Here is an 18397-nt window from a genome sequence, read left to right as displayed (position 1 = left end):
CGGCCACTGAGCTGCGTATTCAATATTGCCATCAATTAAAACCCCAAACCACAGTCCCCGAAAAGTAAAAGCAAAAAACACAATGCTCACGTATATTTTTTATCATGTTTGCTTTATTCCATTTGTTGTTCCATACACTTGCAAAACCATTGTGTTAAGATTTGGTTGTACGTGTTTCGTATGCATTCTTGTCATAATTCCAGTTACGGTACCATTCATTACACACGGTTGCTTTTTTTTTTGGCGGATAAATCTTCTTTTGTTTTATTTTTGTAGTTTTTTTGCCCTTCTTTTTGCACTTAAAATTCTAACGTGTTCGGTCTTCCCCGTGTTGATTTTGTTCTAAGATCCCTGCCATTACGTTGTACTTTTTCTTACCTATGCACGTAGAATCTGCATTTCGTACACCTGAGTTTGTTTGAGTTTGTATTTCCTTATTTCCGGTTTTATTGTGATAGAAGTAATAATAATAGTAATAATAATAACCATCGTGATAATATACTTTACAACTAAAAGCTAACAACTGACAACTAAATAGCAACATGTGGTTCTTTAACCCTACCAATCCTGAGACGAGCCTCCATTCCGACTGTGCTTGTCATACTGTTGGACTGTGTAAAAGTTGTGTTCTATGGCAAACGAAACTCAACATGGTAGTGGTAAGCAGTAGTAGTAGTAGTAGTAGTAGTAATAGTAGTGGTGGTATATGGCAGCGTAATTCATTGTCCGCCAACCAGCCGATCGCGCCAGTCAGCCCTTACTAGCTGATAAACGTACAAGATAAATCGGAAACAGCAGTAACAATACGAGGCCTGTTATAACTTAATCATTAGTTAAACACAAAAAAGAAACAAAACTGGACACTTAAACTAAAGCACCGGGTCGGACTTGGCCGTGATGTCGTGTTTTGAAGACGCTTCTATTTTCCCTCCTTATACTTTTTTTTAAATACCTGGAAATTGGAGCTGTTAGACGTACAACTTCCAATTGCCAGCCGATTCTAATACTGAAAGGTATTGATGGTTTAGGGGAAACGTTCAAAATTATTACGCAAAAAACCCAAAAATAAAAACAACATCCTTCTATTGCTTCAAAATTCCCACTCAATTTCACTATGCTTTAACTGATTTCTTTTTTGCTACAAGTGTTGGTTTGTTCCACAACCCATCCTTCTCGATTCTAGCGACCATCTCACACGGAGCGGGATATGTGTGCTTCTACCTTAACATATACGTGCGCCAGGAACGCACCCTTTTTTATTGCAAAACACGCGCAAACTCTTGATATTGAGCCTAAGTATCTCACTGATATGGAACGATTGTTTTAAACAATATATTGATAATCGGGTGAACGCGCGAAGGGGTTACAGTTGCATTGCATTCGGGTTGAGTTTTTTGATACATTTCGTTTCGTTTCCTTTCAGTTTTTACAAGTTTTTTTTGTAGATTTTTCTTTACCTCTTAATGTCTAGCTCTTTAGATTTTTTCCATTTAATTTCTTTGTTTTGTTAGTTGTAAGTTTTCTCTCTTCCCTCTTTTCTTCTCTGTTTCACACTCTATACATCTTCATTGTATCTGTTTTTGTTTTCCTATACTACACACATCTTTTACGTTTCTCTTTGTTTCTTTTGTTTATTCTGGGTTTTTCGTATATGCGCCTGTGTTGCTTTGCGCTTCGGGTTTCTTTTTATCTCTTGCCTTTCGCTACATAACAAACTTATTTACCGATTGAGCATACTACATGGAGTAATGTACTTTTTGTTTGTAGTTTTGTATTCACTTGACTTCCTGTATTGTTACGTGAGCACGCTGCCCCTACTCACGGATAACATTGGTAACTCTGGTAACTATTTAAGTAATATTCTTCTACTACCACTGTTTGTGTGTGTGTGTTTGAGAGCTAAAATTAAATTAGGAATGTGTACAATGCTTATCAGGAAGGATATTTCGTTACGAAAAAAAAACAACACGTAGTTGGTACATAAAATGCACCATAAAATAAAGCCAAACAAATCAAACATTAAAAAAACTATTAACCGCCACCGTTGGTAGAGGCTAATGAAACGAGCCGTGTATCTACCGAGGCTGGAAGAGTTGTGTGGCCGATCTCAGAGACCTCCACAGACCAAGTAACCTAAAATAATCAATCGCTGAACTTAAACCATATTTGGAACGATATGTTACGGAATCGTAAGATGTGTTTTTATGATAGTCGTTAGTGTTTTCGTTGCCGAAATGCTTGATTCCAGTACCACCTGTACCACCTGTAGACTCTAAAATACATTCTAACATTAAATTCTACGAGTATCCCTGAGGTTTCAGATTTGGCTGCAAAGTGTGGTTTCTGTGCTTGCTTCGCCGAGATTCGAGTTTTGACTTATGTCTGCTTCCTTTTCCGTACTTGATTCTGAGGGTACCCCTCCCCCCCCCCCCCCCCTCAGTCCGAGGGCCTGGTTCGAAACGAACGAAATCAACGAAAAGCAAAAGCGCATTTCGCCTTAACGAGCCTGCATTCCTGAAGCCTTGACCTTAAACGCCAGAGACTCGCAAACGCAACGAGACGGACCGTCTCGATCGCTCGGCTCTCCGACACCGGCTAGACTAATTAGTGTACTGTAGGCTATATGGCTAACGGGGTTGGCTGGGCGAGATACCATCATCGGGTGCCCATTACCGGGTCCGAGTTTCCCATTAACGAAACCGAACGCGACTGCCAACGGAACGAAACACAAAGCAAAGGAACTGGGACGCTACTGTTCCGCACCTTGGGGACAATCGCAAATCCAAAGTGGGTTGCGTGTGCGTGCGTATAGGAACGTTGACAATTAATAGTAGTGTATTGCGTTGCTCGGATCGATCAAACCCGAACGATCGTTCGTAATCGATCGTAACGCTTGGTAACTCTCACACACTCTCTTTCGCCAATTCGACTCCAACCTGTGTTTGCGGGACCATTAATTAATCTAAACACAACCATACGCCCTGACCGTATAAAGTACACAATCACTTTTCGAATAAAACCTAACGCACACAGGGACGATCGCGGGGAACGCCTGTTGGCTTCATATGTTTCCGTATTGCGTGCAACTCGTGAAGTTCGATGATTAAATTGTGCCACTAATATAGCTTGATATCGTTCGTTTGATGTGCTTCGAAATTCGGTTGCCATACAACCTTCCGGTTTCCCCTTCACTCTCTCTCTTTCTCTCTCTCTCTCTATCTCTTTTGGCATCATAGTTTGTTCGGTCTCATTCCGTTCGTTTTGCTCTGCTGCCGAGTTTTGTACCATCGTTACGAATTACTTTCGATTTTGTTTGCTTGATTTTTGCCTCTCAATAGATTCAAATATGTTTTCCAATGTTTTATCATGTTTTTTTATATGCTGTTTATTGATTTGCTTTCTTCTACTTCCTGCACCATTATCGTTCATTTGTACATTCGTTTTGTTTCAATAGTCTATAAGATGAGTTTCCTTTTTCTACAATCAGCTTTTGCCTTTTTGTTGATTTGCTCTCGTGTCTAATGTAGAGTAAAATGAGTTTTTGTTCCTACTTTTGTTCTGTTTTAAAATGTGACCAGCTTCGAAAGATTCCAAAATACTACACTCACACACTCAACACTCACACGCAATACATAATGCACACAGAGAAGAGAAGAGGACTACTGTTCAGATCTTGTTTGTCTCCCATTTGTTGTTTGCTTTGTCCCATCTCTTTCTGCGCCACCATTTTAACATCCTTATCAGATTAGGTACGTGATTGTAGGTAGTTTGTATGTACTTTGTTTTCTTACTCCATCTCGCCGGAAGAAGAGGGTAAAACGGATAGCTGCCTAACAGCTGATGACATTCATCTCTAAATATTGTTTACACTATATTATATTACATAGTATCTCTCTATTACCGTACACTCACGAGCACTCATTTTACTACCATTAGACTCTGGCTCCATCCTACCACAAACACACACACACACACGCATATGGAATCGATTAAAACTGGAACCCAGTACAGAACGTCCAACGAAGAATACGTACACTACGCGTACACACACAGTACAATCTTTTCTTTGTTTTTGTTTATTGCTTTAAAATGTTCTGAATAGCTCCAGAAGTGTAGTATGGGTCACATCTATACTTATACATAATATATCATTCTAGTGTTTATGTTTCCGCTACGCAACACCACCTCTGCCATGTACAATAATAAATATATAGTAAAAGGTTCTCCATCGGTATCATATCTTGGTAACTCTATCGCTTCGCCACCAGGGTTTTCTCGTTCTTTATTTATGCCACCAACGGTGTGGCCTAAAACACCTAGGATGCGCTCCTATTCTGGAGAAAGAAGACTGACAGAAGGAGGCAAAATAAACAATCTGTCGGTTCGAACGGTCTCCGTACCCGTCTACGGATTAGTGTATGGAGTTGGATTGTAAAATGCATTACTTATGTTGAGGTAGAATCGTTACGAATGCACCGGAGGTAAAGGTTGCGGGCATCTGAGGAATCTTGAACGGTTTTTTTGAGCCTCCATTTCCCTATCACCGACGGACAGTGTTTGTGATCACGAGTTTCGCGAGCTGTAAAAAGCTCGCTAATGTGTGTTCCTGAGCTGGAGAACAAAATCTTCCCCTGATTCTCACTATTCTTGGCTTAACTAAACTGAACATCGATACTGATCTATCTCGTTTGATTTTTTATTTGTAAAACGGAATAAAACATACATAAACATGTCCCCACGGTGACTCTCTCTCTCTCTCTCTTTCTCTCTCTCTCTCTCTTTCTATACTCGCTTGAGGTAGCTGGTGTACAAGTATAATCTATTCACTTACGCTTCGGAACTCGGCAGGATCGAGCTTCCGGTTGTTGGCACCCGTTTGCTGGTGATGGCATACATTAACATTTACAGGTAGTTGACGGTACTTCGGTTCCGATGTAGTAGTAACTTAAGGGAGGTAACTCTTCACGCTCTTGACTTAACGGCTACAACTGTTGCTTACGATACACGCATTCGAATCCCCAGTTCCCCCTATGGCCGCCAAAACGCAACGATTGAGCACCCCTGTACAACGCACAGACACACACACACACGCACTCAAACGGTCGAATCGACGCTCAGAAACAAATGTACACTTGATGGCGTTTGATGGCGGCAGCACCCAACACCACACATCCGATGTGTCGATCGCCGCCCGTTCACAGCTCCGGTGTAAGACAGCGAAGATTCAGCCATCGTCATTCGTCCACCAGTCCGACGATGTCCTTCTTGCTGCCTCCCTTCTTCAGGCCTCCCACCTTACCGGCCCGCTTCTGCCCGTTGCCTCCCCGGTCCTGTCCAGCCGCCACATTCTTCCGGTGCGTCTCCGAGTGCTTGATCATGTGATCCTTACGGATAAAGCCCTTGCCGCACTGCTCACAGGCATACGGTTTGGAACCACTGTGCAGACACATGTGCCGGCGCAGATCCGTCTTGTGATTGAACTGCTTCGGACACTGTTCGCACTTGAACGGTTTTTCGCCGCCATGCTTTGCCAGATGCTCCTCGTACGACTGATTGCACGGGAAGCGTTTGCCGCACCGATGACACTTGTACGGTTTGTCCCCGGAGTGGAACGTTTTGTTGTGCTGTGTCAGATAGCATACTTTGTTGAACACCTTGTCACACTCGATGCACCGGTGCACGTCCGGCTGCCCGTTCGCCTTGTTGGCCGACTTGGCCGACTCGACCTGGCCCGACTGCAGCTGCGTCTGCCCGACATCCGTTGACGTGACGCTGGGGGAGCAGGGAGCGGGCGAAATGGAGGGTGCCGTGGCGCCCAGCTGAGGTGTTGCCACGCGGTACAACAGCTGCTCCTGGTACGGGTCTACCTCGTGCTCCTGCTGCTGCTGCTGCTGGAGCACAACGTACTCCTTGTACTTGTTGCCCATCGTGCTGTGGGCGATCATCATCTGCTGCGATTGCTGGTTGCGTTGCTGCTGCTGGTGATGGTGCTGCTGCTGCTGATCGGTCAGGTTCGTCAGGATGGTGGTCCCATCGCTGCTACTGGGACGCTGGTACTGGTCCGGTACGTTAGGTGAAAAGGGGGGCGCCGTATCGCCCTGATACACCTCGGCGCCCCCCGAACACCGGGGAAACCCCAACGACCCGTTACGGTCTCCCGTCGTCGACTCGATCAGCCCGTCACCTCCTGCTCCTCCATCGACCCACTGACCGTCTCCGGCCATCAGCCCCATCTGCGACGGGTGGTACTGCTGCTGCTGCTGGTGCTGCTGGTGCTGGTGATGGGCCGCATTACCAATAATAAGGTGATAGCTCGGTGCCTCCGGCAGGATGGTTTGGAAGGATGGAATGCTGGTGCTGATAGTTAAAGGATTGGAGATGGTGTGCATTGTGTGGGGCTGCGTGTGGGGGTGGTGGTAGGGCTCCATTGAACTGATGATGTGCTGCGGCGGCGGCTGCTGCTGCTGCGGCGGCTGCGGCTGCTGCTGCAGATGGTCCACCGGCGAGCCCATGCCCATGGTGGGGGGCGTGTGGGTGTCCGTGGGCGTGCGGGTGGTGCTGGTGGAGATGCGGGTGCCCAGGGTGTCCGGGATGCCCACCGTGGAGGTGAGCGGATGGGTGGTGGGCGTGAGGATGGTGGTAATGGTATGGGTGGCTTGCTCCATTTGCTCCGCCATGCTGTGGCTGTTGCTGCTGTTCGAGTAGATCTGCAGGCCCCTCGGTTGGGAGACTTGGACGGAGGGACCTGCTACCCCGTTTGGGGGAACCGCTGAAGAAGTGGAGCTGGCTGTGGTGCCGTTCGCGCTGGTCGCGCCGGCGTACGGGTGATGAAACCCCGGTGACTGGTTCGAGCTGACTACCTGGCCCACGCTGCCCGGATGCTGATGGCCGGGCGAGTTCCCGGCCGTCGAAAACCCCGCCGCCGATGCGCTGCCGTACTGCTGCGCACCCGGACCCGTCCCGTACTCGGGACTTCTCGGTGGATCGGGCGGTGGTACTGGCTGCTGTATAGGCTGCTGGATCTGCGAACCTGCTCCTCCACCTCCAGCTCCACCTGAACCTCCTCCTCCAGCACCGGCTCCGGAACCGTTGCCCGCTCCTCCTCGGCGACCCTTGTTGGCGTAGTTCGGATCACGACCCGGGTGATGATGCACGCTGATCGGTAGCGTCGCCGGATCTGGCTGGCCACTCGACTTTACCGCATTCTTGTGCAGCGTCGTGTTGTAGTGACGCTTCAGATGGCCCGAGCTAGTGAACCACTTGTTGCACGCCGTACAGTTGTAAGTCTTCGGACGGCGCGCTTCGTTCGACTTCCAAGCAGTGCCCTTCGTGGGTCCCGCTGTTCCCGGAAGCGATGAAGTTGCCGGCTCGAACGTACGGTACTGCGAACCACTTTCCTGCGGTGTGGTCGTGCTCGGGAAATCGGACGGACTGGTTGCCAGCTGATTGTCGTGCATCTCGTCCGCGTACTGCTTCATCGTCTGGGCGTTCGTTGGCTGTGGAGCCACGGCCGGTGGTGGCAATGTTGGCGGCAGACTGTATTCATTCTTCACGATCGGACTACCCGTCCCACCGTAATGTCCACCTCCTCCGCCACCAAGATACTCGGACTTTATCGCCGGAGTAGCCGAATACTCGGACTTGATCGGATGATGGTAATAGGCGGCCGCGGCTGCTGCTGCTGCTACGGCGGCCGAGTGCTTCATATCGGGCCCACCACCATGCGATGGATGCGGCGGTGGAAGTGACGGAGGACCCATGAAGTTGTGCGGATCATGCCAAGACATCATCGGGTGTCGTTGCATCGATTGTAGTGGATGCAGCGAGTTCATCGGTGGCAACAGACCACCATCACCCGCAGGTCCATAACCAACCATCTTTTGCGAGTCGAGATCGAGGATGTCCGAAGCGGGCGCTTCTTCCTTCACGGGGTACACTGGCGTACCGCCTGTTCCTCCAGCTCCGTACGTGTAACAGTTTCCACCACCACCCTGCAGATCAACCTGATCGACGCGCTGCTGCTGCTGATCTTGCGCCGACTGCACGTTCGAGTGTATCGTGGCCTCATGCTCGTTCAGGGCCTCGTCGGATTCGCACACCATACCACACTTCTCGCACTGGATCGGCGATGGGGACGGTGTTGGTGGAATGTTCGAGCCGCCCGTTCCGTTCGGTGGCGAATGGGCCGGCTGGGACGATTGGGAAGTGGTGCTGGCGACGGTCGTCACAGTCGTGGATCCGCTGCCGCTACCTGCTACGGTAACACCATTGGAAGAACTTACCACTTGCGGACTCATGCCGGCCGAACCACCGTTGCTGCTAACCACCGCCGGCGAAGAACCATCCGGACCACCGCCGTTGTTGCTGCTGCCACTGGAACCACCGCCGTACGGATGGTACCTTGCCGAGGACACGACCGACGAGCCGGATTTATAGTCCGTAGGTTGCAGAGGTGCACCTAGTACACCGCCACCGTAGTCAAGACCCGAACCAGGTCCACCGGAGTAGTAACTGCCCGGATCGTACCCGGGATGGATGTAGCTGGGATAGTGCATCTCACTCCCTGCTGACCCCGTGGGCAATCCTAGCTGATGCGGATGTTGACTTACTTGCTGCTGATGTTGTTGCTGCTGCTGCTGCTGTTGCTGTTGCTGAGAGTGATAGGGCGATGTGCCACCACCGCCGTAACTTTGCGGAGTTCCAGGCTCCGTTATGGTGGGCTGTGGCGTTGGCGGCTGATTGTCACTCGAATCGGCGGCGGCCGCGATCGTCGTGTGAGGTGACGCTACCGGCTTCAAACCAGCCGTCGCGTGCGTCGGCGTATGCGAACCGGGCTGGTTGTTGTTCTCCGTGTCGGAGGACGTTGGCGTCGTGGAGGACGGTGCGGTCCCGTTCGTTGTTATGGTGGTGGCGGTCGTTGTTGTCGTTGCAACCGCTGTCGTTCCGAGCGTTGTACTGACCACGGGCTGCTGCTGTGAACCCCAACGGTTCATGCTGTCATGCTGATGGTAGTGCATATGATGCACCTGCAACGAGGACGCACTCTCAAAGTATAGGCCACACTGGGAGCAGATGTGCTGTTGCTGCTGCTGCTGCTGTGACACACTCTGGGGAACCCCGTGCAGAGTCCCCCCATTACTGGCCATCACTTGATGGCAGCACCAGGTTCACTAGGAATTCGCTACGATTCGACGACACCGCTTCGCTCACTAGCATCGAGATCTTTACGCGCACTTCCCCGGCAAGTCTTGGTCACACTTGGATTCCAGAACACACGCACTCACACGATCGTCAGGACACACTTGTCTGCAGGATGACGTCTCAGTACAATATGAAGCTTCCCTCGCTCACGGCTGTCAGTCACTATCGTGCCCGCTTTTAATTACCCGTCCGAAACGATCTACCTAGCTGTACGCCTACTGCACCGAGGTAGTCAAACAGCATGATTTTCCCACTCGCTCCTGTTCCGGAATTTTGCCACTCACACAAACATACACACACACCAACACACGGCTGTGCTGAGAACTTTCACATAAATCGATCCTAATTAACGCGACGATGCTTGCTCTCCAGCAGCAGCTAGTGTGGAGATCGTTCAAGACCTTCCAAGTCTTACACCCGGGGTTCCTGAGCTGTCTGCGGTGACTCTAAGCTAAGCCAGCTAGTAACAGGGCAGTAGCGCACCACTACACTACACACATACACACTTCGGGGCACGTTACACACCTTGTGGCCGCAGTGTCACTTAGCCTTTTCCACTCGCTCGCCCGCACCGTGTGACAAACGGCAAATTAACATAGATTCTCAATAAATTTTAATTATCACCGTTTTTGTTGTGTTCCACCAGCGCCGTGGTTCCGGTGGTAGAATAATGATAGAAGGAAGAAAGAAGCACAACACCCCGCTCAGGCTCACTGCTGCCTGCGCTGGACTCACTGTCTCTCTGTGGCGAGGTGGATTTCTTCTGAGGTCTCTGCGTGCTTGCTGCTTGCATTAATTTGTTGTTTTCACTTCTTTGTTTCACTTCACCCGCTTCAGGTCTTATCAAGCTAACCGTGTGTGCCGTTGTTTCTCTGCTTCGGGTTTCTCTTATTTTCGATATGTGTTTTCCTGTATGGTTTAACCTACTCGCGCTTGTACTTGGTGTCGTATTTGTATCTGCGTGTCAATTTGTTCACTCACATTACACCTCACTCGCAATGGCTTTCGTCACGATCACCGTTGATCACTGAAAACTTTACTTTGTCTCGGTCTTTCTCGTATCACACGCGGAAACTAAAAACTTTGAAAAGCGTTGCGAAATTCAAACTTTAACCGATGGGGGCCGTAGGTCCCCTCAGTGGGGATCTAAAAGTCGCCAAAAATTCGCACGACGCCCCTACACGCGCTTCGCGATATGGTTCTGCGCCGACCGGGACGGATATTCCGACCGACCGACGACGACAGATTCTGACGGTACCACAACACAACACAGCTCAACCTGCGTTCGCTTCGGTTGAGGACGCGTTTTAAAATGAAACCGAACTATCCGTCCCAAACAAATAGAGCCTCACCGTGAGTGAGCCTTTGGCTGTGCGACCGAAATGTCCCATTCCGTTCAGACCGAGACAAAACTGGACCAGTACTACACCCGGGATAGCCGGAATGCCACCACCACCACCACCAACCCTTCGTCTTCTTTCGCGCGTATGTAGTGGTCGTTGTCCACCACCACCACCACCATTATCAGTCAGCACGTCTTATTTAGGGTGTTGAGCAAGAAGAGTGTGTCTCTAATCTTGTCCCGGAACAGCTCATCTCTTTTTCTCCCGTCTCAGCCTCCTATGTTCTCGTATCCTTCAGTGCGGAGAACGGTAAAGATGCGTGCGTAAGACCATCGAGTCGTCTCTTTCTGTCCACCATGTGCTACAGATTATCTCTTTCGCTCTTGGACGGATTTCTTGCCCACAGCATCTTGCTCTCTTGCCCAACGACGACGTCGACGCTTACCGACGTCCGATGGAACTTCCCTTTCCCCTTGCTCAAACCACACACACACGCACACGCACACGCAAGTCCAAAACAAAAAAGGGGTAGTTTGCTGTAGCTCTTCTTGCAAGGGGTAAAGGAACGGTGACTGCTGGCAGCGTGTGGAGAGTATAGTGGGCAGCATCTTTTACATAGCCACCACACGCACGGACTCACGCACACTGGCCGTTTATGTACGACTGGGAGGATTTTTTTTTACGTCGGACGAGAACTCCACCATGCTTCGGTCCACAGGACATTCGCAATTACACAGCAGAGAAAATAAAACGAGCGAAGAGAACTTGTGAAGACGAATTTTGTCAGTCAGTATTCACGATGGAATCTCTTCAATTGTGTCCTGTTGGTAACAGTAATTTGATCCTTAGCTCAATTGTTTTTTTTTTTGCTAAGTGGTTGGAATGTCATTCAAAATTCGCTGTCGCGTTCCGTTAATCGTACCAAAGATCGTCCGACATAAGAATTTCGCGATTTTAAGGATGTCGCTGCAAAACCACCCCTATTTGCCTAACTGACAGCACTGACAGCATTTTCCGTTTGGCAGTATGATCGCACTGATCGCATGAGCACCAACACACACACTCTCACACTCAATCAGATTTTGTTCCTCCCCTTCCTGTGTATGAGTATGCGAGTTGAGCCTTGGTACGTGTCGCTGAATCTGTGCAAAGGAATGGCAAAATGGCGCTGGTTGTCCTGCTCTCGCACGCTTGATTCCTTGTTTTTCTGCTGGTCGCGTTCAGGCCTAGAAGACTTCGGCACGATAGAGATGGAAGGCGCTTTTATTGGCTAAGAAAGGAGCCTAGGACTCGTGCGCTATAATAAAACGGCGCGAACGATGAATGTTTTGGGGAAGTTTGTTTTTGAAAATGTATTTTTTAATTTTAGCCAATCTGTGAAATGCAATTAAAGAAAAAGGATTTCCTTTAAGTTAAATTGTGTTCCTAGGAATTTGCTTCTTAGGATATTTGTTTGAGCTTACATTTTAGTGATTCTGTTCGCAGAATAAGATTTCATATAATTATTTCTTTACTATAATTTACTCCTAGATCTCCTGATATAGACCATGAATTTGTTCTTCATATTTTCTGTACATCAATATTAAAAACTGGAATTTTGTTTTCTCATAGCAAAACTCATATTACTATCGATTCGTCCGAAGCAAAACATTCCTCAACATTCTCCGACTCGCATCACATGCCGGTACCGTGCGATTGTTTGCCTAGCCGCACTAAATCATCTGTTCCATCTTCTCCTCAACATTCCACACCAAGACTAGACTCTGCGCCCTGCGCTAAATGAAGCATAAATGAGACACAATCAGAGCGAAAAGCCCCCTACCCAACTAAACCAACTTCGAGGCGTGGGAACTACGGGCTAGCGAATCAAAACTACTGCCAGCGGTCTGACGCCAAAAAAAATGGGCAAGACTCACAATAAAAACCTAGTCCCCCCAAAAATAGCCAACTGTTGCTCGGCAACCAGCTTCAACATTTGTCACATGCTCTCACTTCACTCATTCTGCATAGGACACGGGCCGGGTTTTTCGGCCACAACTTTTGCTCACTTCCAAAAGCAAATGGAACCGCTATCGGCCAGGGATCAGATCCGTATCGATGCGTAGATGCGTTGGATGCATAAATTATGCTAACGAAACAAACGACAAATATTTGAACAATTTTTGACCCGGGGAGGGGGGGGAGGAGGAACCTTGCTCGGTTCTTTCTACGGTATTGCTGGAGCTCTACATGTGGTAAGGACGGTGGCTTCCTTTCCATGGGCGGTTCGGAGGACGGACCATAACTCATAACATTCCAATACGCTACGTAGTTTGGGGCTTCGCTAATCAAACTATGTATGCTCTAATTAGCACAAGGACAAGTCGCTGGTATGACAACTATGTTTACAGCACCCCATAAGATAATGAAATTGAATAAATCTTCGAATAACGAAATTAAGGTCTGTATGCTGTGTTTTCTAGGAGCCAGGAGAACTAGCGAAGATTTTCCTGAAGCAATAAATTTATTTTAAACTCAAGGGCTCAACGCTCAATGATTCTATAAGAACAGTTCTGTTGAAGTATAAAAAGAAGTTGAGTTCTACATAAATGATTTAATTTCTCTAAAGCTTACAGCGCTCTACTGTACTCGCCAAACGTTTCCGGCCTGTCCGAGCCCATAAATTATACCTGTCAGTTTTCTCTACAACTATAAATTGCTAACTCTATCAATCACCTCCCCCTTGGAAATAGGAAAAATACACCTAACAGAAAATCCCATAAAAAGGAGCATAAAAATATTCGGTCGTTAAACAACATAAACTAAAAATACGAAGCATAATTCGCTTTAATACCCACCATTTCCTAAGGGAATAAGGGCATTTCTCTCTCTCTCTCTCTCTGTGTTTGTGTGCCTGTCTGCCTGTACGTGCCTCCGAAGCATAGGTATGTGTGGTCGCCTGTAGCAATAATGCAGCAATTCCAATTCTGTGCCACATTCATGCCTGGCTTCGCCTATTTTCCTCTACCCTGCCGTGGGTCGATCCTTCGCCGAGATGCACGCCGCTACCTGCGTGCAGAAATGTGCATGTGCATCACGGTTCACCGTTTCCTCCTACAACACACCAGTGTCGTTATTTCATCCTCCCTTTTTGGCCAACCCTCTTTTGTTGCGGGCAGACCATTACCATTGCCCCTAGCCCTAACCTCTGTCAGCTTAGCGTTGCTGGAATGATTTTGGTGCGTTTCTCTTATTTTCTTCTACCCAGATTTTCTTATGCGCTTATGGCGGTGTGGCTGTCGGTTTTGCTTAGCTACAGGAACACCCGCATACAGTGTCCTGCTGTTGTACCGAAACCAATTTTCAACTCACCAGGCTTGGAGTATTTTCTTTTGCATTTTGTGCTTTTTTGTTCGCCCTATTTCGGTACCTAGCGCTGAATGTTGTTTTTCTCTTTTGCTTTTAAAGTGATCTTCGTTTTTTAAGCTGTAACGCATTTTTAGCACATGTGTGCGCTCTTAAAAATTCCACCAGTCACTGTGAGGAACACAATTTCCCAATCAAGCTAGAGAAGTTTTGGAAAAAAAACATAGAAAATAAATCATTGATTTTTTCCACTTGCAAATCACTCCGAAAGAGGGAAAACAGGACGAGAAAGAACAGAAAGACGAGTGATCGTAAAAATGATTTGTTCGACTCAGGATGCTCACTCATTGTAATTAGCAGCATGAACGTCATACAGAATGCCGCAATCGGAACGATCACTATCAATGTGCGCATAGTTCACCGAACCGAAGCATCGGCTCATTTATTTTCAGCTTTTCCACCAACCAAGGCCCCCCTTCCAAGGACACCAAAACCAACCTTCCCTCCTCCATTACCCCCAGAAAAGGGGTCGAGAGCATAGACTAGTAGTACCAGCCAACCAACACAACACAAAAAAAGCGAAAGGAAAAACCCGGGTACCGGGCCATTGGGCCACTCGACTTGAACTCTGACGGTCTCGGGGTCGTTATGCGACGGTGTGTGAAAAAAAGGATGGGCTTTTGCTTGCACAACACACACACAGCAGATGGAAAAAGGATAGTTTTTCCGTTACGATAAAACCGTCTGGCGGCGGTCCGGTTCGGGGTGTTTTTCGAAGGGTTCCGGTACCCTATTCTCCGGCACGGAAACTTTGATGAAAATGTTAGCCAAGGTTAGGGTCAGACGGAGCGAATCCAACCCCCCGAACGACCTCAGTCAGTGACACAAACTCGTTGATCGTTGATTGATTCAATCCCGCAAGCAAGCAAGCACCGCCGGGAAGGAGCAATCTCCGAGCTGCAGGCACCGATTGCACCGGTTGACGAGTATACCGTGGAATTTTCACACCGGAAGCGGTCGCCTTTTTTCTGCTCTCGCCACCGTTGCAGCAGGTCGTGCAGGTCGTCGGCAAGGCAGGCTTTAAATCGTGACGCAACTATGTCACGTCGGAATTTATTTCCAACATGCATTTAGAGTAATTTGATGCTCATCAATAAAAAAGGTTACTGTAATAAATGTTTCTCATTAGGGATGCGTGTGTTTGGAGGGGGATTCCTTCCTGTGAAAAGCAACGTTTGATGAAGATTAGTTGTTTGATGATATATTCGTCCTCGGTAGACAAGATCCTTAAGACGCGTTTTGCATTGTAATTCTAACATAAAATTAAATTATTCAGATTTTTTATTAGGAATTTCATTTTTCCTAACAATTTATAAAAAAAATCCGTCTTTGGAAAAGCGAATCATTAATCTTAGAAATGAATTCCAGCCTGCAAAGTAACATCAAACAACATCTTTTGCGCTGCTAGCTCCAATCTCTTTGCTAAACTCCACTTTCGAACGCGCTCATGCAAACGGAACGTATAATTTATGTGGAAAAATAGAATAAAATCAATATTCTATTCTACCACCCAACCCCCCTCTCCCAAACACACTCACACACTCGCCGGACACGCACCCACTTTTATGTGCTGAAGAAAGTGTTTATGTATTACCATAACGACCTGCCCGGACGACCACGCTGCTGGACAGAACCGGACAAGCGCTTCTCTAAAGCCGACACAACCACACCTTCCACCCTAACTTTTAAGGGACTCGTGTGTGTGCGCGAGGGCATACATACACTCACGAATTAAATATATTCTCATGTGCTAGCTGGCTGCCTCTCGAGGAGGATGGAGCAGGAGACCGGTCGTGCTAAAAAACGAACGAGAACGAAAGGACGAGTCCAAGGAGGCGAAACGGAATGGGCACGGTGACGGCACAACGGGGACTCGGTTTTCGCCAACTTACGCATTTTCATCTCACACATAAGGAAAAGTGTTTTACATCGGGGAAGGAGACCGATGCTGCCGCTGTTGTCCATTTTCCACCACCCCTTACCGAGGGTGGGAAAACGCCGGGATGAGGAAAACGTACATCACACACGCATATTTAAATCGTCCATCGAGATAACTCGCCCCTCGCTCGCTTGGCATTTCCTTCACGCTCATGGTCAAATAACCGCTCGGCGTTAGAGTTTGGTCCGTGTGTGCCGGGGGTTCTTCGACCGGGGTGGCATAATCTGGAAAAACTCACGCTCTTGAACGGTAAGGTAGTACAGTACGTTACAAAAAAAACATCAGTATTGTTTCAAAGATGTTTGATTAACTAAGGTAGATGAGTGACAGCAACATAAGACGTAAGCACAGATGAATTTTTGAATAGTTTAAAATATTATATTTATCATCCAAAAAAATACATTTTTAATACTTTTAACCACTCAAAAACAGGCGTCCAAATTCTAAAGTTTGCATCGAGAATAAGACACGAATTACTAATTATTTTCACTAAGTTAACCAGTTGACTTAATGCGAACAGACCGAAAAGGCCGTTACCATGCATTTCTTTCGTTTTCGCTGTAGCCTCTTTATTATTTATTGCTATTAAGACACCATCTACCGGAGTCTGACAGTAGCGACCTGACAGCTAGAAGTAGTCAGCACTTTGACAATAGCTGTCAAATCTTTTGTTTTTCATTTTATTTTACAACATGTGAACGTGTAATTTTCTTGAACCTTTTCAACTGTATATAAGAGCCAAACGATACCCTATACTTTAGACAAATTTAAAAGAAGATGGCGAAAACACAGAATAAAGTGATGTTTCTTTCATCCAACTTTAATAAACTAAATGCACCTACAAACACTCGTTTGTGAAGAAGGACAATAGCTATTTCTTTTTTGTTTTTCATCTGATTCATACACATGTCATACACGTTATAAGCATGACACCGGACTACCACATCCTTAAAGTTCTTTTGGATCGCTCACAACAGTCTGGTTCTTCAAAATGAACAGAATCCAAATCAAATTTTATTTGGTACGTTCCTTACAACTGAGACGCACTGTACAGTTCGCTCCGATGCTTCTAACTGGCATCGTTTGTACGTATTCGCACGTTTCTCGCATCCTGTTTTGCCCCCCCAAGCTGTCCTTCACACTGCACGGTATTCCGCTAACCAGCTGGACAGTGAAAAGCTGCCCAACACCGGCATACGAACTTTTCACTTTCAACCACATCCACAAGATCCACTCTCCACCCACCGACCTCCTCTTCGCGCCAACCGGTCCTCGTGCGTGTGCTCTTCTTGTGGACTAACTCGCTCTTAGTCCGTTTTCGTACGCCGTTCGGAGAAGGAAACGGCTACATCATCAGAAACTAAGGTACCGTCACCACCACCGCAAGTGAAAAGGGAAAACGAGGCGATTTCGTGCCCTTTCCGTTCCCTCCCTCCATCCCTCCACCCTCGCTGGGCAAACAAAAAAAAAAGAGACAAGAATAGAAATAACAGCATCGACAATAACGATCGCTCAAAAGCATTCCAGCTCGAGCGCCCCAGTCCGACAATGTCCAGCGAAATACTCCTTTTCGGGCTATATGAGAAAGTGAAAAGGAACCTCCCTTCTTCTTGCCCCACTACCTCGTCCCTCTCCACCAGTCCTCCCCAACTCATATGAGGCAGCAGCATGAGAAAGCAAAAGTTTTGCATATATTATACAATATAGATGGTCGATTTTTCATACACCGGGCAGGCTCGCAGCCATTCCCAGCACTGAGGCAACAAAAAAAGAGAGTGGTCAGCATCCACTTCTTCCACCAGGCAGGCCTCCTCGAGACCTGCGTCTCGTCACCCTTCAAGTACAGCTTTCTTCATTTCCGTGAAAGGAAATGGAAATGGCTCGCTTCCATGTACGCGTATGTAGATCGATGCGCACGAGCACACACACACACACGGGCCGTATACATCATCTGCGTTATCTTTCAGTACGGTGTCCACCACCAGTAAAGCCCAGAGTCGAACCTGAAGGGGATAAGGGACACACACAGGCCACACGCATTCTTGCCCATTATCAAATATTCTCTTCTCCCCCACCGGGTACTGAATGCGTGTGTTGTATGTTGTTTTCTTTTTACATTTTTATCAGCATCTTTTAAGAATTCCAAGTTTTACCGGGAAAATGCGGACGAAACCCAAAAATCACACACTGACCATCCGTGGTTGGGAAGCGAGCGAGGAAGACTCGCCGAATAACCGGGGGGTGCTATTGCATTATGGATAGTAATTCACAGGGCCGAAGTATGAGAGTTGCTTATCTTCACCGTCCACCACCATCACCAGCGAGGACCAGGGAGCACCAACCGACTGGACAATCTGGACCACTGCCCAGAAGCAGCCTTTATCCGCGGCCGGTCTTCAGCGCAGGCAGCAGGTGATTGCGGACCCGGGAATCGAACAGGATTTTATGAATCCTATATTTTATTTCTCACCCCAACACTGGATGAAGCTTATTTCGCTTTTATTCGACC

The 18397-nt window shown here is 47.6% G+C and overlaps 1 protein-coding gene across 1 annotated transcript; it reads right to left on the bottom strand.

The window, feature by feature from the left end:
* Positions 1-91: 91 nt before the first annotated feature.
* Positions 92-10671, bottom strand: LOC118504982 (AT-rich interactive domain-containing protein 1B-like). Its single transcript, XM_036040135.1, has one exon. It carries the CDS (start codon positions 9144-9146, stop codon positions 5235-5237), a length of 3912 nt encoding a protein of 1303 aa, XP_035896028.1. The 5' UTR covers positions 9147-10671; the 3' UTR covers positions 92-5234.
* Between the last annotated feature and the right edge of the window lie 7726 nt (positions 10672-18397).

Source organism: Anopheles stephensi, chromosome 2, assembly GCF_013141755.1.
Source record: "Anopheles stephensi strain Indian chromosome 2, UCI_ANSTEP_V1.0, whole genome shotgun sequence".
Taxonomy (NCBI): domain Eukaryota; kingdom Metazoa; phylum Arthropoda; class Insecta; order Diptera; family Culicidae; genus Anopheles; species Anopheles stephensi.
This window is presented reverse-complemented; position numbering and strand designations above follow the sequence as displayed.